Below are 24,052 nucleotides of genomic sequence, written 5' to 3'. Positions count from 1 at the left end.
AAAAGTAAATAAGCTGCTTACATACATACATACACACTTATATACTTCTTTAGGAATAATAAAAGAAAAATAAATAGTGAGCATATTTTATAACGGAAGATGAGATAAGTAAAAAAAAAAACAACAAAAATTAAAGAAATACATATACAAATCTATCACATATCTAACACAAGCAATGTCATAAATTATTTACTTACCTTTCTGCTTTGCTTTTCCTATATTTTTTTCAACACAATTGCAGTTAAGATCGAGTTAAAGTAGGTAATTATTAATATAGGTACAAAGAGTAAAATCTAATTTCAATTTTTTCTCAATTTTTAACCACAAACATAAAAATATAGATACACTATGAACACATAAGAGAAAAGAAAAATAAAGAAGAAAAATACATAAGTGGCACTAATTCATTGGCAGCAGCAAGCAAATAAAAAGAAAAACACATACCTAAGAAAAAAAAAGTTAAAATAAAACAAACAACACAACCACCATCCACCACCCCCTCACATATTATCATACTTTCAAATATAAACGAAAAACAAGAACACAACACATGAGAGATGAAAAACAAAAAAAAAAATAAAAAAAAAAGTGTTGAATTGCAGCTTGTTGAGAATTGAGATTTGTGGACGGGAGATGCGACGAGATGACTTTCTCAAGAGCACTTTATTTCTCTCACTCAGTTTCAACATTTTTCATTTCGTTCCTATCTAAATATACAAACAACAGAAATACAAAAAATATGGTTCTCCAAATAATGTTTATATATAAGAAAAAAAAAATGTATATAATTTCTATATACTTTTTGTCTCTCCTATATATTTTCTTGCTCTCTTTTACATTAGTTTTCTTCTCTAGTCAGTCAATTTACCTTTTGGACTCATTCGTTGATTTAGTTCAGTTTTGACATTCGCAGCGATAAGTCGATAAAGTAGCGTTTTCAACACTATTTATCAACGAATTTCTGTTTTCTAATTTTTCATATTCTTATTTATTTTATCCATTTAACCGGAATTATTTATGAATTAAAACAAAAAAAAAAACAGTTAATTCAGTTTAAGAGAAAAAGTAAATAAATTAAGATTTTATTTTAATCGCTCTCTTTAAAATAAAAACTTAACCTAACTTCTGAACATCCGTGTTTTAATAAAAAACCGAAAAAAAAGCGGTGATATGTTAAAAATTAGAGTGGGATAGTGTTTCTCTTTTATATATTTTTTTGGTGTCATTCGTTTTGTGTGAGCGGGAGAGCGAATAGATAAACCCCCTCCCCTTCGAAGCGAAGTATAGTAGAAAAGATCAATGAACGATTATGAGAGAGAATTCATAAGAGTGAGAAAGAGAAGCAACATTACCGACAGCTGGTAAATAAGATTTTTGCCGCCGTAGTAGCTTCCATCGTGTTCTTATATACTTTTTCTTATGTACATAGTTTTTTTGATTCATATAATGAGCTTAACCAGACGACCGTTAATATTCGCTCTGACATTAAACGACCAACTGTCGTACGGTTAAGTTGGTATCGCTCTTGAATTTTCGATAAAAACGTCGCATGAATACAAAATAAAGAGAAGAGAGAGAGAATTCACTTTTTTAATTTAAAAAGAAGCCATCTAATCATTTTTGTGCCGGTTCTCTATATCTCTAACAACGTTGGTTTGTGTGTATGTTTATTATATTATTCTGTATGTGAAGAGGATTAAATTTTCATACATTTTGCCTTTGCGTTGTTATTCGCTGGATAAATTACCGTCGCGTTTAATTTTAAGGCCATCGCGCATATAAAAGATAAAAATAATTGAAAAAAATAATGAGTGATTAAGTTAAGAGAATTTTTAATTACTCAGTGAAAGTGAAAAAAAAAAGTTTTTTTGAAGTGAACAAAAAATTTTTTTTTAAGAAAATAATTAAAATTTTCTCTTTAAATAAAAAGTTGTTGCCCCTCGTTGATCGTTCCCCTTCTCTCAAATGTGGATTATTAGGTACCCCCCATCGAGATTTTTTCTACTCCGTATGGACCCCCAAATGCTTAGATAAATTCAGAGTGGATTAAATGATTTATCAAGCAGACCAAAGGTATTTTTTCTTTTATTCATCTTGGGTTGTTTTTTTTCTATCTTTTCCTTTTTGTTTTTCTTTTTCTCCCTTCCTAAAAAAAAAATAATTGCCTTGGTTTTAATTTTTTCCAAAAAATCCCTTTCTATTTATTTCCCTTTCACTGATTCAGGGTTTTTTTTGTTTGGTTGGCCTCACGGGTCGTACTGTGTCGGTCGTACAGATGTTTATTGTCACACACAGAAGTTTTTGTTGTTGTTTCTCTTTTTTTTTCTCAAATTGTACCTACTATGGTTTATTTTTCTTTCTTTCATATCTCTTCTACTTTGGGCTAATGCACATTATGTAGTTTTTTTTGTTGTGTTTACTACAAAATATAGCGCCCGAATCGTATTGAGTTTTTCATTTTATGTTTTTCTTTTTTTTCTTTTTGTTTAAAGTGATTAAGTTGGCATGCGTGCCATACTGTTTTGGGACACTGTATGACAATTCTAGTGTCATTTCTATGTACATTTCACAGACAGCCATGTTGGATTTATTGTCAATTGTGTGACAGGTGTGTTAAACAGGGTGATAAATTAAACTGGTTGATGTAATTATACTTTGAATAGTATATAGAATTTGCCGGTTTATTGTTTAGGAATGAAATAAAAGTACATTATCCGGCAATGGGACCCTTTTTTATGTTTCTTTATGTGAAAAAAGCAGGGATGAAGAGTGGTGGATTTATTGCAAAATTTTGTACATAAAATCGTATGAGTACCTAAACTTATATTGCAATTTGTGATTTATTGCGATATTTTATGCACATTCGCTGTATTCAATTACAATAACCCATGTGTGCAAAATGTGCTTTAATGATACTTTAAAAAGGCTTATTTGAATATTTGATTATACATATTATGTAGGTAGGCTAATGGTGTAGGATCGTTACCGGATATATTATCATACGACAAGCTGTCACTTAGCCGGCTTTTGTGTTCACTTTCAGTAAATTTATCAATAAAAAACTCTATCACTGAAGTGATAGAAGTGATAATCTTTTTAAGAACTTCATCAATGCGTTTTCATTATTGTGACAGAAATATGTTTAAAATATGGCATTGTTTTGTCCCCTCGATTTCCGAATAAAAAAATTACTTGCCGGACAGACTGTTATATTATTATTAAAATCGCGAATGTGTTTCCCCCCTAAAAGTGTTTACTTAATTGAACGTCATTGTTCAGTAAAAAATGTGACATTTCATAACTAGACGTGTTCAAATACATGTCTTTAAAAAAAAATGATAACTAGACGTGTTCAAATACATGTCTTAAAAAAACAAATGATTTTCCGTCGGCATAATAGTTTTCGTTAATGGTGTAGTTTATTTTTTAGATTTTTATCTCGTAATTCTATAAAACTTTTTCGAATTAATAAATTGACACATATAACTTTTCATATTTTTTTACAAATTTTGAATAACACTGCTAAAGAATAAACAATATTGTAAAAAAAAATAAGTTCTGCTACAGTGTCACTTTATGGATTTTAGAACCCGTTTAAAATATGTGAAATCTTTTTGCCAAATTTCCAATGCCAAATATAATGGGGGAATCCAAACATGTCCGCGGATTTCGATGGTTGGGAGGGTTAAGACAACACTGCACCAACATCAGGAGTGAACTTGAGATGATAATATGTAGTTCGTCAAAAATGATTTTGGTCTGATTTATGATTTTGTTTGCAAGCATGGTTAATGCCACGTTTCGTAAGCAGTTCGCGTCCCTGGAACTTAACATTCCCTCGTTCCCAATCCAAACACTATCTTTTTCAATTTCTTCTGCCCCTTCAACGTGTTTAAATAAATAGGTGGACTCCTTTGTAGTTCAATGTGAACCGTCAAAGTTGTCAAATGCACTTTTATTTCGATGGGCACGCTGTCAAAAAGTCACTCGTTTTGTTATTAATGCAATATAAAATTTTATTGGTAGCTAAAACAAACAATCACGAACAAGATTAATGTTTCTCACAAACCTTTAAAAAAAGCATTGTGACATTACTATTACCTGCATATTCATCATTTTATGCGAAGATGATTTGATCTCATGTATGTTTTGGTGATAAAAATTTACCTACTCATAAATAAAACTTGTTGATACTTTTTAATTTATGCAAAAAAGAACAAAGCAAATCACCTATGTATGTATTAGATACCTGCCTATTTACCCATAATGTGTGTTGATATTGAATTAAAAAACCGGTCTTCACTGAGTAAAGTATTGGAAAAAAAAGAACCACCCTAATATTTATTTGTATTTGAAAGCAAAAAGATAAAACAATATAGGTATGTATGTATTTTCCATCTCCTTTGAGTAATCAAAACAAAATAGGCAAACAAAAACTTAAGTGTTGAAGATTCCTATGACAACAGAAGAAATCGATAATTGTTTCTATTGACAGATTAGGTATGTCAATGTGATTTTATTTTGGTGTTCATTCCGACAGACGAGAGTTTGTAAGATAATTAGGTACTAAAAATGATAAAATTGGACATGTGCTGAATTTCTAAAAATAGCACGTAGGTATACAAATAAGTACCTAATATCTTGTAGGTAAGGCAGTGTTGCGAAACTTAGAAAAAAAAGAATGTACGCACAGAAAGTAGGTAATACTTTGTATTATTTGTTTATGTGAACATTTAAAATCCTTACTTAAAAAATTATCTTATTTTCAAAATAAGTTCATAATAATTTTCAATCTAACTGTAAGCTAGAAAAAAAGTCTAAAAGTGATAGTGAGTTCGCCGGATAACATGTGTACTTATAAACCACCCTATCGTTCTAATAAACATGGTGGTGATACTAGAAAATAAAAGTTTTTTTTTTAGTAGCGCCACCTTGTTTTGAATAGCAAATGGATATCTCACTTAATTTAAACAGTTTGAAAATTCCGATTGGAAGCTTATTAGAATTGGACTAATTGATTGAATTGAAAGATAAGCGAAAGGGTAAATCTACTTACTTCCAAACAAAAGCCTGCTATCCAACGAGGTAAACTTGATTTGGGAAGGTAGTAAAAAAGGCGTTGGATTTACTTTCCAGTGTCCAAAGGAACACACCTAACATTGTTCTGTATTTTAGTATTCAGGTGAATGAACTCGCCCAAACAAACTTGTTCTACATCGTCTAAAGTTGGTATTTTTTCTTCTCTTTCTTGAAAAGAAAAAAACAAGTACTTATGTATGTATTCGTTAAATCAGAACCCTTTTTTTTAACAAACTCCACATCGCAATGTCAGATCTGTTTGTGATGCAAATTAGTAGGTAATGCATGTTTAGGGGCACCATCATTACCAAGATTAAAGCTTAGGGATGCTAAGGTTCTTCTGAACACTACATAGGAGTTGCCATTCAAGTCCAATTTCATAGAAGATTAAGTGATATTTAAGTCTTCATCATTGAAACAAACACTTCCAACGTAAAAATCTGAACTACCTTATCAACTTACTTTAAGTGTTAACCACGAAACTGTCTTCTTAGATCGGACACTTAAGAGGCACTTAACCAATTGGCCCTTAGGAATGGTTTCACAGACAATACTTAAGTTGGTCTAGTCGTCAAGGTAGTTCACATTGTTACATATTAAGGTGTCACTTAAGTTATGCACACTGTCTTGCCATCACTAAACTTAAAGTTCGCTTTCAAACCGGCTCTTGTCCTAGTTTAAAGTTAAATGAAGATCATTAATAAGAATGTATGCTTTACAATTTGAAAACTGGTGTCGTACATTAATGTAACTATTATGTCAATTATTGAAAGACGATCAATTTTAACAAGCTTAAGAAGCAACATGATAATGGGTGTTCTGTCAAACTTTGTCTTTTATATTTTTAACCCCAAAAGATAAAAGAAAACCTTCCAAGACACAAATTGCAAATTTAATTAACCATAAAAGTCTGCTTGGTTAAATGACAACAAACTTTACAACAAGTCGATAAATGTTGAAACTTTCTCTAAACAAGTTGTAGACATATTCCTTCCACGTTCAAAGAATACAAAAACTATCAATTTAAACGTATCCGTACAGACATTGAACCTGCCCATAGAAAAACAATTAACTATTTACCATGCTTCGTCACTATATCCTAAAACTATTTTCCACCACCACCAACATTACCACTTTCTATACTCAAAACTAACTACATTCCAATATGTAAGTTGTAAGGTATATATACATAGAAGCAATTAATGACCACTTAACTGATTGGTTTTAGGACAAATTAGGTATGTATCCATTCTGTTAATTAGCTATTTGATGTGGGTAAATTGGGCCCACAACCCACAATAGTTTACGATGAGAATGCAATATTACTGTGTATTTGTTAAGGAAAAGAGAAAAGGAAATGCGTGCTTTTGAGAGAGAGGGGGTTGATAAATAATGACCAGTCATTGGCAGGTGGACATGGGAATTACTTTTTTTTTTTGTAGGTTTTATGAAGGTACAGTTTCAAAAATTAGCTCAATAAAGTTATGTATGTTAATAATAAAAGAGAACATTGCAAGCAATAAAAGTATTCTTGTTCCCACATACATAAATCACTGGCCAGTATTGGAAAGTAATGTGCCACTTGCCATTCTAATTAATGTATATTTTCTTACCGTCTAAGACAAAAGGGCTTATTTCACGTCGACACTTAAGTTATGGTAAGGTAGGTCTCATTCTGACACAAGTGTCAGTTTAACGGTCACTAATAAACTTAAGTGTGCATTATTGATAAAAAATAAAAAACTGCCTTATCGACCCAAAAATTGTTGTCTGTGAAAACGGCGTTTACTAAAAAAGACTGTGACACTGACTTTCGGCTAACTAATCTAATAAAAGCCACTTACTTGGCTGTAAAAAATATCCATTAAGATTCAGCTTCTTTGCCAAAATATGAAGGGATGAAAACCTTCCATACAAATCTGAACCGTTTCACTAGAAATTTTTGTTTAGTAAAATGAACACTACCTTACGATCAATTTACAAACATTTTGAGCCAAATAAGTCACACTAATGGCTAATATTAGCTGCGTTCCTTTGGAAATATTTATCTACTTTTTAGTACTTAAAGCTGCTTTGAACTACTTTTTCAGTATAGCAAAGTAGTTCAAAGTAGTTTTAAGTACTAAAAAGTAGATAAATATTTCCAAAGGAACGCAGCTATTAGTGAACATCACATATTAAAATAATATACTGCCTTACCGACACTAATTTTGATATTTGGATGTGAGACAAAATCTTATGGTCAAGACTTAAAGTAGGGGAGATAAGGCAGTGTGTATTTTGACATTGAACGTGACATATATAAGTTTCCAATATCCCGCACTTAAGTAACATTTACTCGAATGTGAAACATGCCCATAAATAACACGAAGATAAGGCAGCGTTTATTTTAAGCATTTTTGCAGTTCCGAAGTCGAATAAGTAACTCCATTATTGAGTAAACTAAACACTGCCTTACCATTCTTTACTTAAATGTTGAGAGTAGTGAGTGGCTCATACCAATACCATCCCAAAATTATGCAATGGCTGTAAAAATGTCAATACCATTACACAAGTACTATGAATTGGCTCTTATTCCTATCAAAAAATACCATATTTCACATTGGATGAAATAAATAGATTTCAATGACCGGACTATTTAAAACCCATATAAATGGGATCAAGTAGTATATAAGAAAGCCAATATTGAGGGATTAGTTCCTTTATTAGTTTCCTCATGAAAAATACCTAAAAACCAACAAACAAAGTTATTCCCATCCTGTAAAAATATACTTTTATGTGAAAAAAATCCTTGAGAATTCTACACTAAAGGCATCACCATGCACTTGAAGCACCTTTAAAGATGTTAAAAATAATAAACTCTCTCATATTTAATATTTTATTATTTCATTTGAGCTCAATTCTCAGATGAATTTCCCAGGTAGAAGGAAATACAAAAAAAAAAAAAAAAAATACAATTGTTAAGAATTGCGCTTATTGAAATTGTGTTGCACCCTAAACTAATTAAATAGCGGCGGCAAGCTACATACCTACTTTTTTTCCTCTATTAATTCTCACCATGAAATGTGCGTGCATGGCATTCCATCATTGGAAAACATAAAAATTGACAACAATAACTGTAGATTGGGATAGTGTCCTGTGTGTCAAATGATGCCATATAGTAGCATTCGTATAGGTAGTTCGCAAGGCTCAAGGATTAGAAGGGCATCAAACAGCCAACCCCTGGTGACATATCAAACTTAATGATAAAAAGAGAAAGAAACATAGGTGAGAGCTGAAAAGACATTAAGAAGGGTCGCGAAGACAACTGACATTGACACACACAAAACTTCCTTTTTTTTTTCGTTTTGTGTTCATCCTTGGTAATGTGTACGTACGATTTTACCAATTTCCTTTTCTTTTATTTCTTTTATTTTTTTTTTGCTATGCGACTGTTGTTCAGGGTTTTGTGTTCTTTTGTTTGTTGCATTGCGTTAAGCTAGACTATGTGCCTAGGATTTGACACGGTTGAATGCATCATTTAACTCTTATCTTGCCCCCCTCTATTGCATGTTTTTTCATTTGTTCATTGTAACATTTTTTTCCTTCTAGGAACATTATTAATTTCCTTTTTGTTGTTGTTTTTTTTTTTAGGTTGCATGAAGCGAAGATGTCGCCAATGCCATTGCCAGGAGGTACAACCATAATGGCGCCAACTGAAACTCCATCACATTCCATGCCAACAACAACAGTTGCGGCATCTGTCACTTATAATAAGCAAATAAACACAAATACAATGACGACAGACAAGAAGATGAAGACAACTCAAGAACATAAAGAACATAATAAAAAAGACAAAAAACAACAACAACAGTCACAGTCACACAAACGACAAAATCAACAACCTCAACCGGTTGTAGAGAAGAGTTGTAGTGACATCACCATGAGTAATAATAATAAAATAAACCAAGATGACTTTTTAACAATCAAAGACAATAAAGAACCATCTTCAACTGATTGGCCTCCACAATTATGTACATCATCATCTTCTTCGTCATCATCTTCATCATCATCATCGTCGTCTTCCTCGTCATCATCATCATCATCTTCATCATCGTCGTCATCATCTTCATCATCGTCATCTTCTTCATCGTCGGTATCTTCATCGGCAACAACAGCTAAATGTGATAGTAGTAATATAGTTGAAATCAAAACCGAATGTACTGAAGAAGTTGTAATTGACAGTTTAGATTCTTCTTCAAAACAAACAGAACCACAAATAACAAGTAGTGACACTACATTACCCATGACTGAAAAGACGATAACACCCGTGATAGTTGACAGCAGTATGAGTGGCAGTGATTCAGCTGCTGCTGCTAATTCTGTTGCTGCAGATGATGCAGTATCTGCCGCATCTAATAATAACCAAGAGGAGGAGACTGAAAAGAATGAAGATGATGATGAGGATTCGGAGAATTTTGGCAAACCCCGACGGCTATTGCTAACCGATCTCAATTCACATATCATATGCAATTTATGTCATGGATATTTGATAGATGCGACGACTATTGTCGAGTGTTTACATTCATGTGAGTATAAAAAAAATTCGAAAAAAATCGATCCCAAAAACCTAAAACAAATTCCTAAACAAACAAACCTTCCATTTCCAACCCAAAAGCAAATGTCATAGAATTAATGGCGGATATGTATTCGATGTTTCTTGCCTGCCATACGATACCCGCTATGTATTTGACAGCATCAATACGAAAAGGGATTTCCCCACCCATCGTGTCGTTAAAATTTATACGAACTCGAAATACAAATGAATACATTCAGAGCCCCAGAATAATCCAGAGTTCTTATTCACAGGCGAGCGAGGGTAAAAGATTAAAATGTAATAAAACTTTTAGCGACTTCTTCTTGGGTGTTATTGATTCGAATTACATCAGTTTTTCTTGAAGGAAAAACAATAAAATGAATATAAAAAAGACAACAGGGTACCATATAAGAAGTTGTAATGAGAAAAAGTGTATGTAGGTATTTCGAATGGAATGTGAATGATATCCTCTTAGAAATTCATATGAGTATTAATGTGTACTTATACTTTCATAATTTACATATTTTGTTAATAATTTATATCAAACTTTTGTATTAAGAGTTCTGTTTGATTTTTTATTATAATTCATATAAGAAATGTAACTTTGAAATGACAGATGAGGATATTTTTTGCTGTCATTTTGAAATCATTCTGAATTATGATAATTATTTAAATTATGTAAAAATGCCAATTGGATAAAATTACTTCACATAAAGTTTACTCTTTATATTTTAAATTTTATAGCAAATTATCAATTTTTTCAGTTAAGTAAACGAACAGAGCTGACAGATTTGAAGCTATCAAATAAACATGCTTCGATAGTGGTGTTAACAAACAGAACTACATAAACGCAAAACGATACATAAAACGACGGTGTTCACATTAGACTCAGTCATCCGACTTATTTTGACGTTTCTTTATTGCTTTCTCATGATGAGACAGAGACAGCGAAAAATGAGGTAGAAACGCATATAAAGTCTACAAAACTTGTTTTCAAGTTAAGTCCAATCTAGTCAATATAGTTGGTGATGTCGGTAACATTATTTGGTACTTCACTTTTCAAGTGAATGAACTCGTTTAGTTGGGGATTGGTTAATTTGAACTGCGCTACTGGTTTGAATTAAACGTCAAGTGGTGACAGATGACAGATCGATCCGCCATTTTATATTCGTTTTCGTAATCTGTTGGTCTGTTTGAGTACTGTCTACAAAAATATTTCTATTCACAGTTCACATATTGAAAAAGTTCCACAAAATTGGTGAAACGTTAAGAATGAGAACTGCCTTATCATAAAATTAATAAAATTTACTTACAAAAATCAAGAAATAATCTTTAATTACGTTTGATAAGAAGTATTGACTGTTGATAAATTTTATATCAGGATGACTTCATGTCTCGTCTATTCCCTTTTATAAAATTTCAGAGCTAACACTGATAATTATTTTAACGTAAGCAATAAAAAGTTCAATAAAACACGCCTTGTAATTATTTTTCTTCTCGATTAAGACATTGCTTATAATTAATTCTTAAGGTTAAGTGTGGCCTTTGCGAAATAGATTGGGATTTAATGTGGTGATAAAGAAGGTGAAAGCAAAATGGTCATTAGGAGTTAATCACACTGATTACCAAATCGGAAAATGTTCTCAGATTTTCTTTTATTCGTTTTGCGAAGAAGGGAAATATCGTCGATAATACAGTTTAGTGTTTTTAATTTATAATATATACAAAGTTTCAACATTACAAGCGCCATTGTTGTTGTTTGATACCGTGGAACTTAAGTGGCCGACATTTTAAACTTAAGTCATACTTTTCATTTAGAGCACTACATTACCTTTAATATACTTCAGTATGCAGCTGGTCCTAAATGTCATAGTGACAGCACTCGTGAATCAATTTCAGTAAATGGCAAGCTGGTTTCCTTTATCGATAATAGAATCGAAGGGAATGTCGATAGAGAAGCGGATTCGGTAAAAGGCAAGAATGATTGAATTTTAAAGACAGATAATGTAGGTAATAAAACAAACCAGTGATAAAAAGAAATCATTTAGTTTTATTAAATTCAGAACTACTTTGTATAACAAACGATGCATAGAACTGATGGTTTAAAGGTAAGGTAGTGCTCAGAACCATGGAAATAAGGCCACCTTATACTAGGTGTGATGATTCAATATTTCTTCAAAGCAATTACTGATTCCCTTTCTTTTTGTTTTTTCGTTGTATACAAAAATGTTAATACAATATAACTTTTAGTTTTTGTTTTCAAAATCTGCTAAAAAAGTTTTTCAAACATATCTGATTATAGTTCCTCTTACCAAAAGGTCCTTTAGCTCAATAACTTTGTCTAGGTTTCATGATAGTACAACACATTACCAAAAAAAAAAAACTGTAAAAAGGGAACCAAAACTTTCCACATAGAGAGAGAGTTACATAAAATCCAGAACAGAACCTCTTGACTTTTTGAAAAGCCATAAATTATACCCACATTTTAACACAATGCTCTCTCGGTTCATATTTGCATATCTCTTCAGAAAAACTCTGTTTGAATATTTCAACATTATAATATGTTTCGTTCCCTCTTAATACGACGATGACGGTGTGGCAGCAACGGTCTACACTTGGTCGAAAATTTTTGAAATTCAAATATGAGTATAAAAAAGAGAGTGAGAGAAACGAGCAAAAATGAGAGAGAAAGAGTGAAAACTTGAATATCTTTTCCAAAAGTTTTTTTTTTCTTCTTTTTTAAAGTTCCTGGTTTTCCTGAGTTGTCAGAGAAAAGAAGGATAGTCCCCGGATCTTACTCAGTCCTCACATGAAGGTTCCTCCTTGATTTATTATTCCAGCAGAAATCCCCCCCAAAAACATCATCTATAAAATGTATGTCTGTGCACTACCTCTATACCTACCTGATACCAGGTTCATATATATCAAATTAAGCCCAACACAGAGAAATAGGAAATTCATTGCCAATTCCATTTGCTTCGTTGCACTTGAATTGAAAATTTCCAAAATTGCAGTTGTGTATGGTTCACAAAATAATGAGTACACTATACACACACAAATACACACATAGAAATATACACATACAAACATAAAAGATAGGGATACAAAAACGAACTCAATTGCTCTCTAGCTGTGCGGGTATATTGTTTGTTATATTTTGTCCATTGTTCAAATCCGGACGTTTGTCAGACAGAACAGAAAATTCTTAAGGTAAGCCTACACTTTTTTGTATTTATTTATTTATTTTTTTTTTTTTTTTGTGTATATTTTTTTCTGCAATGTGGAACGAGTAAACTTTTGGGTTTTTTAAAAATTTTTTTTTTTTTTCATTCTTTACGTCAATCTACTTTAGCGTCCTTTTTAAAAGGATGATTATCTAAAAAATAAAACTTTCTAATGGATACCTCCATCTATTCACAACTCTCTGTGATGGAGGTACGAGTATTGCCCTTGAAAACCGTCCCGTTGCTAGAAAATAGGAAAGAAAAAAAAAATTATACATAAAACTTCAGCTTTATATTTTCTCCCTTTCTGCTGTGTGATGGTATAATATGAATTCTGTCGTAAATGACACAGCAGGCTTGAAACGGGAGAAAAGGCAAAAAAAAAAAAAAAATAGACGCCCCAATATCATCAGGCTAAGGCACGGCACGGCACAGCGACATCAGTAGCAACCAGGCCGGGCAAACAGCAGCGGCATGGCACCATCAGAATAAATATATAACATCCCTTTTCAAACTACTATACCTACACAATTCCAGTACCCAGGGGTGTTGGATAGCGTTCTCTGATGATGGTTGTTGGCATGGGGTTGTTGTTCTCTTTTCATCATCCCAACACTCCCCTCTCTCTCTCACGTCTCTCTCCTCACCATAACCATTCCATTATTCAGAAAACACCATCACCACCACCTCCTCCACTTTCCCTGTCCCTGCTCCTGTCATTCTGTTGCTGGCATTGACATTAAAGCAGAACTGCTACGATAAGGCCTAGTGGCTTTCCAATTTTAGGGGATGAACTCCATTAAAGTCGTGTCGGTTATTCATGGTGTTCTGTGTATCCTATGTGTTATTGCTGCACAGCCGTTTTGCTCCTCTCATAGAGCTTATCATCATCCGACGGGTTGTTGGCTGGCTGGTTCTGGTGATTGTGAATTTTCGGGCAACATTGTGAATTTGAACTTCATTGGGCCACTGGAGTTTTTTGATGTTTTCTTTTTTATTTCAGTTTTTTTTTCTATCCACATGCGGGGGCTTTATTACACAGGCATATCTGTTTTGTCTTCTTGAGGCTTCTTTTTTTTGTTTTTTTGCTTCTTTTCGTTAAAATTTCCTTTGTGGAACTTACTTACCAGTTGTTACAATGAAGCAAAAAATATAACCAACAAGTCTCAGTATCAAACAAAAAAAAGAGGCTAACAAAGGATTGCGGAAGTAAAAAAGGAAAACGACGGTTTAGCTTTATCGCGGTTTTTCCCTTTTAAGCCCTTTGTGGTTTTTGTCGGTTAAAATGTTCCCCCAACGCACATCATAATATACATAAAATATACAATTGTTTTTAATATTCCTTACGGCGGCAACCGCCCGCCACACACAAGAAAAGTCTGTTTCTGTTGCGCGTTTTCAACGAAATTTGTTTGATATAATTTAAATGCCAACCTTAACTACTTTACCATACCACTCTACCCATACCTCCAATTTACTTATATAAATCACGTAACAGGGTTTTTCTCGTCTTATAGGTACACTTTCACACAAATTTTAAAAGGACTAATTTTTTTTATTATTTGTTTTCCCCTTTTTGGCCCCAAGTGCTGTTACTGCTGCTGTTTTAAATTTTTGGAAAGTTATTTTTTTATGTGCGAATTTGTGCGCATTATTTATGTAGTATATTTACTCCTCATGCGATGCGAGACAAGAAGGAATTTTTGAATGCGTGTCTAGCTGGGAAGTTTTTTACCTACTCAAACCATCTTTTTCCTTGAGAAACACACTCTTTCGTTTAGAGGATGATATTTTTTGTTTGAATGGATAAAGTAGGAGAGAACACAACTTTACCGACAATGACACAAAAAACAAAAAGAAAACGACGACGACGACGACAACACGATGAACGACGCCAGATCGAAAGAAAAAAAACATAGTTTGAAGTTTGTTCTGAGTATATACGACCCCCCATAACGCCTAAACTTTGTGTGTGTTGTGTCAGATGGCGGGGGGTGTGCGTTTAACGATAGGAAAAGTAGAAAAGTGAAGCTGTAAAGTGCCAAAGCATCTAAAACTTTTCTACTACCACTTGTCTTCTTTTACAAATTTCACTCTCTCTTACTCTTTTGTCCCTAGAATTTTGTGTATTTTTTTTGTTTGGAGCGATTTTCCTATTCGGTGTCAGAATTGTCGTCAACACAAAAAAAAAAAAAAAAAAAAAAACATCCTCTAGAAGAACCCTCTTGTTGTGAACATTCCGATAGCATAAGTTTTTAGAAAAACCCCCTACTGAGAAAAGTCGATTTTTAGTGTGCCCAGTTTTTTGTCGAGTATATGCCTTTTATGTTTATCAAGTTGTTTGACATTTTCTAATTTGTCATTTTCAACACAAACATCTACAAAATTAGAAAAAGTAAAGAAACGACGAAAGTGACTTCAAAGAACTCAAAGGAATAAGTCTGTAATTGTTGCTCAACTGTCAAAAAACTTTTTTCCACTCACAAACACTTTTTTTTTGACATTTGGTTGATCAAGGACGAGAATTTTAGCTTTTTATGGCCAACTCAAATGCAGTTTTTTTCTTCATCAGTCAATTTGACGTTTAAACTGTTTATTTCCAAAATGGGTTTCAATACAAATTATAACAGAAACGTCAAATTAACATTTGACTTTTTGACAGAATTCCTAAGATCGCATGGCAAACAGATCTATTACAAAAATCTAGTGCATTGTAGGTAAAGTAGTGTTACGAGCCATACAAATCCTTGATTTACATACAATTTGTAAATATTTTGTACTTCAGTTGAAAAGGCCGAATTAGAGGTAAGGCAGTGTGATTTGTTCTGATGACAGCATAACAAACGCATCTATCATAAAATCTGATAATTTGTAGGTAAAGAAGTGTTGTGAGCTATACAAACCTTTATTTAACGTACATTTGTTAGTATTTTGTAGTTCACTCCTATTTTGAGCCACTAACATAAATGTAGGCAAGGTAGTGCGATAAGCATTTACAATTATCATTGATTTAATATTTGTTAGCTCGAATTCATGAATGCAGTGATGCTTTGCATCGAGTAGAAAACCCAAAATATCCGTGACACAGACTAAATTCTTTGTAGGTAAGGTAGTGTGTTCGGGTAAGACTGTTTTCAGTCAAAAAAGTGTAGTGCATTTATGAACTTGGGTTTTTTTAAAATTGAGCACTTATTTTGTATCACAGAGCTGATGCATTGTAGGTAAGGTAGTGTTTTGACATTTGCGCTATGACGTGCATATTTTTGACGTTTAAGAACTCTTCTTTGCACAGAATATCTAAGATGGTCACACTAATCATACTCATCAAGTGCAAAAAGCGATGAAAACTTCTTTCATGTCTATCGCCTGATTTCCCATACTCCCGTGTTATCTTCCTCCTTTTGCTCTTGCAGCTTTTTTTGGTACTGAAAACTTTTCGTTTGCATATTTACACAAAGAGAATTCATGACTGCATCGACCGACACGATGACGACGGACTATGATTACCGACAACGATGACGACGACGACGATGACTACAAAGTTGATGACGGCTACTTCAAAAACAAACCATAAACCATAAGGAAAAGCAGAGAAAACACTAAAAGAAAATACAGAGGAAAAACATGAACACAAAATCAAATTGAAACTTTGATGTAACCAATCACAAGACCAATAAACCTTTGCCTATATTCATTCCTTCCGTCCTCCTGTATATAAATATTTGCAGACATTGCATTTTGCAGTCTGGGATGTGAGTAACTAACTAATTCCAATGGTGACAACCACAAATGTCCAATGTTTTTGACCACCCTAAATTATACCAACATCTCGTGAGAGGGTGTATTTACATTTATATAGAATTTGAGAGAATTGAATTGGCAATTTTACTTTGGTCTCCATGTGCCGGAAGTTAATGAAATTCATGCAACGCGCAAGCAATGTAGGGTTAGGTTATATCTACTACTTGTTAGTCATTCATTAACTGAGTGTAGATGCAACGCAGGGTTCCCATCACACCATTGCACAATAATGACCCAAACGACTGACCGGGCCACCAGTAGTCGATAATGTCATCCAATTTTCAACTTCACCACAGTGTGTATGCTTTATAAAGCGTACACCATACTACTTCTATTCTATTGTAGTATTGGTGTGAGTAAACAACGGCTATTCAAGTGATGAATTAACTTGGAATATACCTATGCTCCCGGGGACTAAGGACAAAAACCACACGTAGCCATCCATATACACATATAGAGGCAAAAGTTCAAACTTCCATTTCCAAACAAACACCCACCACATTCAGAATACCTAACCTGAAAGCACACTCTCAGGCGGCAGCAGTATAGACACCTAACTATATAAACATTGGTATGTGTATATAGCATGGACCACCGGGACAATTAATCACTCGACAAGTAATCGGCTTAAATGGAAATTAGCTCCACAGGCAGTCCGCTGGTTGCTTTAAGCTAGCCTGGCTCTTGCTCTCTCTATAGAATAACACAGCTATACAACACCATTCAGCAATAACCATTATACCAACAGTTCTCTCTGGGCCCAGGGAACCAGAGAACATACATAGATTCGTTCGTCCTCTTTAATGAGACGACTGGTAAATGGTGGTATGAGAGAGCGGGGGCCTTGGAGACTCTCGAGTCCGTCAGAAGTTCAAGTTTGAGTGGTGTTTTTGTAATCAGAACCTGTTTAGGCAGCCCCATGACTGTCAATTGTATAATTGTGTGTATGTGTGTGTTTGTGCTTTCGTAACGTTCCGTTGCGTTGACGACACACTACCAGCAGCAGCAGAATTGCTCTGGTGAAAATGGTACAGCCGTTGTGTCGGTGGCGGCGGCGGTTGCAAAACTGCAGGGGTGGGTTAGGTGTGATATGTAAAATTTACAAAAAGCTGGGCGCGGCATCTCATTTACGATATTATAATACCTACTCTACTGATGCTCGTCCATATTGTTTGGAATTATAAAGCTCAGCTTGATTCTAGGAATTTTAATTTGTGTTGGTGTCACAAATGGAAAATATGCTGTTATATTATTATGCTTGGGCATGGAATGCGAATGTCAAATATACATATCTACTAGTTCAAAAATAAAAATAAAATATATAAACCCAAGACCAGTCTTAAAAGAGGGATGATGACAATGTGATTTAAATCGTTTTTAAATGGCAACCAGCTGTTTTTCGAATTAATTAATCGTGTGTTTTTTTTTGTGTTTTTGCCTTTTGTTTGTTTAGAGCATGTTCAGGAATTGTTGGAATTATATTGACCAACAACTCTGGTAAATTGATAATGGGTTTGGTAATTATAAAGTTTTTTTGGGGGTTAAATTGGTCTTTACATATCGATTGTTTACTAATTTGAGGTAATAGGTATGTACTACATCTTTAACATTAAAATGTTTGAGGATGACATTTAAGGGTCCGTTTCACATTGAAAACTTAAAACAAGGGATGGTAATGTAGTGCGCATTTTTACCAAAAAGTGTCACTTTCAAAGTTTCGCATTTCGATTAAGTTACATTTAACAGTCCATTATTGGAGGATTACATAAGTGACACTTTCTATTTGTAAACAGACCTTTAATGTGTCAAATTTTGTCACTACTTTATCACCTTATTTCTGAGTGCCAAACTTTTGTTTGGGCCACACTGTAATCTTACCATAACTTTACATCACTTACTTACTTGCATCAGATCTGTTTGTGGCGAAAAGAAGCGTGTGACAGTTGAAAGAAGCGTGTTCATATTTCTGAAACGTAGAATATTTTCCTTTTTTTTTTTTGAAAAGGTCTGCGTTACGTTGCGTTATATCAATGTAATGATACAAATACATAACTTACTTGCAAAAGATCGGTATGTGTCACAAATTAGTAGGTAGGTACTGCTTAATTCTATTAGACAGATAAAAAAGGCGTGTTCATGTTTCTGAAATGTAAAATATTTTATTTTTTTATTTTTGTGTTCCGTTACGTAATAAAAAAATGATGCATTGTTTTTTTAAGCTGAGACACAATCACACTTTACGTTGTTACGTTGAGAAACATTGAAATTAAAATCTTCTATCAAATAAAAAAAGTTATGTCTGACAACATGAAATATGTCAGATGGTGTCTTTAGCTGCGTTCCTTTGGAAATATTTATCTACTTTTTAATACTTAAAACTACTTTGATCTACTTTGTTATACTGAAAAAGTAGTTCAAAGCAGCTTTAAGTACTAAAAAGTAGATAAATATTTCCAAAGGAACGCAGCTTTTATTACGTTGCCTTACGTTTGACAGGACATAATATTAATGAACAAGTTTGCAACTCTAAATTTGACAGGAATATAAATAATAAAGTTTTCTGTTTTTTTTTGAAATAGTTTTATGATCTGTTTGTTAAAAAATTCAAAATTAGCTCAACCGATATAAAAACTACATTAACCACGTGTCAAACTAAACACGGTTAGTTTGACAGTTGACAGAATTTTTACATAGAAAAATAAACAAAGAGTAACATTGATACTGGACCTAATGGTATAAAGCATTTACCTAACATAAACAAAAAAAAATATATCCGTTGACAGCTGTCACTCACTGTCAAATCACTCTGACATTTATTCAAATTTTATGTAGGGGTGGCTATTTAAACAAATAACCCTGATTACTCATTTCGATGGCGTTGATGGTGAATTCCTAAATGCATTACTATATTATCATAACAAACTGACCTGTCATAAAATACTGATGCATTGTAGATAATGTTGTAAATTCAGTTTGACAGATAATATGTTTCAATGTTGCCAAATATGTTAAATTAAAATTTTCTTTATTTTTTTCAGTTTGCCATAGTTGCATTATGCAACATTTACGAACGGAACAATACTGCCCACGATGTGAAATGATGATTAACACTGCCAAACCAAATATAAAGTAAGTATTAAAATGATAAAAACCATCCCATTTTTTTTGTTTCTTTCTTTTTAACTAGAAAATGTCAAATAAATTCAAAAGCTTGAAAACCAGTAGGTACTTGTTAAAAAATAAGATCCTCTTGATAAAAAAAACGAAATTGCTATCTATCCCTTGGGACATAATAAATTCCACAAGTTTAACCCAACTGTCAACAACACCAGTGATTTACCTCAAACCATTTCATTTAATACTTAAAAAATCCTCCTCCTTATGTAGGTGTGTTTGTTTAATTTTTTTCCCCACATCTGGCAATGCTGTCAAGTGACATTTGTCCTCTCTTCTGAGGTTAATACCGCCATTTAAATATAAAATCGATTGATAGCTTAGGTAGAGGTAAGGTAGAGGTAGGTGCTTCACAAAAAAATTCCTCTATAATCTCAACACGTTTGTATATAGACGTCATAGGCACTTATATGCATATAAAAACCTCTGGAATGAATGAAAAAATAAAGAAAGAAAAAAAAAAATTCTAGAAGGGTTATAATGGGAATGAATAAAAAAATAAATATAAATGTAAATGGGTACATAATCCTACCTTCTCTCTACATCGAGAGTCTGTCCTCGATTTTTTTTTCTATTCTATCCTCATTATACGTAGCTTACATATTTTTATAAGGATTGTTTTTTTTTTTCTTATTTAGTCTACCCATGTTTTTTTCTTAAAGGTTGGAGTTGAGTCAGATAGAATCTTGAATACAAAAAAAAAATCTCGTTGGTTCCAAAAAATGGTCACCGAGATGAATTTAATGACTCCCCCGGGCGATATACACAAAAATAAGAACTCAAGACGATTTTCGAGAGGTCTTTCCATGTTCCTATAGTAACACACAACGTGTATAAGCCATCGAAGAGAGCAAAAAAAAAAAAAAAAATAACAGATATTTTCCACCCCATTTTGTTTCCGATTTCAGTCTTGGGGCTATAAAAACCGTTTATCAGCCCATGGACACAAACAACGGAAGTCCAATCCGAACAAGAAACTTAGAGTAGGTAGGTATAAGAAGAAGGTAGTTGGTCTTTCTTCTTATTCTCGTGTCTTGTTGTGATATCTCAGATTGGTAATCGAATTCCTTATGTGATGTGCGGTCAGGACGCAAGTAAATCTAATTTTTGGTCCTTTTGTGTGTATTACCTTATACAACATGCTCTTTGGTATAACCTAACTCAAGACAACATAACGAAGGAAAAAATAGCTTTTATTTTTTTAGACCAACTTGTTTAGGGCCAAAAGGACAAGTGGGTAAAAACAAGTCGTTAAAAGATCGAAATATACAATAAGAAAAAAGATGGGGAAGAGAGGAACATGTCTGGGACTGGCTTTAAATGCCATTATTTTGGTCTCGCGTATCCTTGCTCCTTAGAGATAACAACCCTGGTTATAGAAAAGAAGGTAGAAAAAAAGTTGTTTTGTGATAAATAAGAAACTAAAGACATGACGAGAATGGCAATTCATTCAAGAGGAACTAAATGTTAAGAAAAGAAATAAGATAAAACAACAAAAAAGAAACAGAGTCGAAAATCTCAATATATGTATTTATCATGGAAGGGTGCGTTCGGAAAGCATTTGTTGCTTGATTGAGAACCCCCAAGGCTGCTTCAAGGCATGCGTTTCAAACGACTCAAAGACTGGAGAATGAAAGATAGATAGAAAAAAAAAGAAACAAAATTAAACAGAAAGGGAAAAATTCATTCGATTTGATTTGTCGTGCACATTATTATTATCACCCCAGGTCTTCTGGAATATCAGAATCAGGAACAGGAACAACACAACAACACGATGCCAACATCAGGAAAATCTGCGGTACGTGGTTCAGAGATAAACGAGAGGGTGCAATATACGAACGATACTTATATAGGGTGCTATATAAACGCACCAACAATATGAGACTACGGCAGCGGCGGCGGTGATGTTTAATGGATGTGCGACAATTTCCGGGGTTTATTTTTTTGCTTTTACTCAGGATCAAGCAATTTCAGAAATAGATTGCAAAAATACACCTAACACACAGGAACACGCCCAAACTCCTCGTTATAAAGATTTTCTGCTTCGATAAGCGCGTTTATGTTTGGCAAGCAAAAAAAAAAACGCAAACAAAAAAAGGGGAGCCTAATGTATGTTTCAAGTGTGTGATATACTGGAATGAAGATGAAAAAATCATAAAAATAAAATAAAAAATATAAAAAAAAAATAGATTGTATAGAATAGAGTGAACGTTATAATAAAAAAAAGGGCACCGACAACAATTAGAATGGAGTGCGAACAATAAACACATAACCTAAAGTTATTCACACTTTCCTGGACTGACGCAGACCCAGACTCATTCTCGCAGACTCTTTTTCTTTTTATTATTTTGACCTGACTTCATATCATTTCGGATGTATGTAAAAGAGCTGCTATACAAAAGGAGGTATGTAGACTCGTTCGCATCTACAAGAGCAAACCGCTAAGTGCTAATTAAACCGTTTTCAAATGGAATAGCAAACAAATTAGAAGGCGAGTGTCTGTAGAGAGGTATAACCAGAGAACAAACCAACCGACCCAAATGTTGGTTCGCTTGTGCTTGTTCGCTCGCAGTTCTGGGAATTCATTTCTTTGCACCAGAGCGTGTTGTATAGTAGGTATACGATACGATATACGAAGATTTTCAAACATTATGTGTGTGTTTTGTTGTTGTATAAGTCTGTTAGTTTGATGGCTACACAAACAGCCAGTAATAAAATGCTCACGAAGCACAAAAAGGTAGACAACAAAAAAAAAAAAACGAATATTTTGAAACAGAGGAATATGGTAAAGTGTTGCCAATGAAGAAGAAGTTTAAAAATTTGAAGTTTCCTTTAGAGTCTGACAGTTCTTTTAATTAAAAATTTTTTGACAGTTCTTTAATTTTTCCGTTGTCATTTCTTCCCTTTCAGATTTCTTTTACTTTTGTAGGTATATTTCTTCCAAAGTTGTATGCTTAAACTAGAAATCAAACAGTTATTTTGTTTGACAGTTCTTGTATTTGACAGTTCATCTATTTGGCAGTTCTTCTAGCTGACAGTTTTTATATCTAAGAGTTCTTCTATCTAACAGTTCTTCTTTGTAAGATTTCTTCTATCAGTTTGACAGTTCTTCTATCTTAGACTTCTTCTATCAGTTCTGACACTTCTTCTGTGTGACAGTACTGCCATTTGACAGTTTTTCTATCTGAAAGTTGTTTTATCTTAGAGTTCTTCTATCTGACAGTTCTTCTATTAAAAAGTTCTTCTATCAGTTCTTCTTTCTGACAGTTGTTCCATTTACGGATCTGCCTGCAAATATGAACAAATTTTTGCGTACACATTGACACTTAGTTTACAATGATATGCTCTTCTGACCTACTTAATTAACTGATCGGTCGCAGAGCGGTGTTTTGAGTGGATATGATAACTATTTTTTTAACACTACCTTATCTGCAATGCATCAAACCTGAATCTGATTGTCATGCAAATTTACTGTATTAAGATTGTAACTGTTTGAAATTTAAATTAGTTGCAATCATATTTTTGAAACGTCAAATTGCATACGAAAACGTTGCATCGGAGTTTGCTGACTTTCTTAAAGAAGTAAAAAATCCAAAAACAAACAGATCTTTTGAAAACAGCAAAGTAGTGTTGCCATCTTTCGTTTATCATTGAAATTTGACAGTTGTGTTTACTATCTACAAACGTTAAACAGTTTTACTGACTAGAAATACTAAAAAACTAACGGCAACACTAAATATATTAAGATGATGACGCGACGAAGAGAAACATACATATATAAAGCAAACTTGTGAAATTTCCGAAAAAGAAAAAAAAAAAAAGAAAAAAAGTAGCTCCAAAATGGGAAGTACCCAGAGAGGAGTGAGGAGAAATAGAGAAGAAGAAGGGTCGAAATGTGTGAGAGATGGAGGAACGAAGGTTGATAAAATAAACTAAAAAAGCATACACAAAACCAAGCCATCAGTAGTGGCAAGCATCAGAAACATAGCCACACCGACAAACACGAACCTGAAACGGTGTGGTAGTGCCTTGTGTCATGTTGGTCGGTGTGTGCCGTGTCGCCGCCGAATGCCGATGTTTTGTGTATATGCTATTGGGAATTTAAAATGCGCGTCTGGTTCTCGTTTGTCTTGTTTGCTTGTCAGTCAAAGCCAGGGCTTAACCTATGGCCGCCGGAACCATATCAGGCTCTGAAGTC

The 24,052-nt window shown here is 33.5% G+C and overlaps 1 protein-coding gene across 1 annotated transcript in view; it reads left to right on the top strand.

The window, feature by feature from the left end:
• The first annotated feature begins 914 nt into the window (after window positions 1-914).
• LOC129917246 (polycomb group protein Psc) overlaps window positions 915-24,052 on the top strand; it is a 40,711-nt gene continuing 17,573 nt past the window's right edge. Inside the window, exons 1-3 of the mRNA XM_055997666.1 lie at window positions 915-2,073; window positions 8,713-9,647; window positions 19,719-19,809. Of these exons, the coding sequence (XP_055853641.1) occupies window positions 2,051-2,073; window positions 8,713-9,647; window positions 19,719-19,809 (1,049 nt within the window). The 5' untranslated portion in view covers window positions 915-2,050. The remainder of the gene's footprint in view (window positions 2,074-8,712; window positions 9,648-19,718; window positions 19,810-24,052) is intronic.

This window comes from Episyrphus balteatus, chromosome 1 (genome assembly GCF_945859705.1).
Source record: "Episyrphus balteatus chromosome 1, idEpiBalt1.1, whole genome shotgun sequence".
NCBI classification, from domain to species: domain Eukaryota; kingdom Metazoa; phylum Arthropoda; class Insecta; order Diptera; family Syrphidae; genus Episyrphus; species Episyrphus balteatus.
The sequence above is the reverse complement of the archived record's forward strand: the minus strand, read 5'-3'. Positions and strand labels throughout refer to the sequence as shown.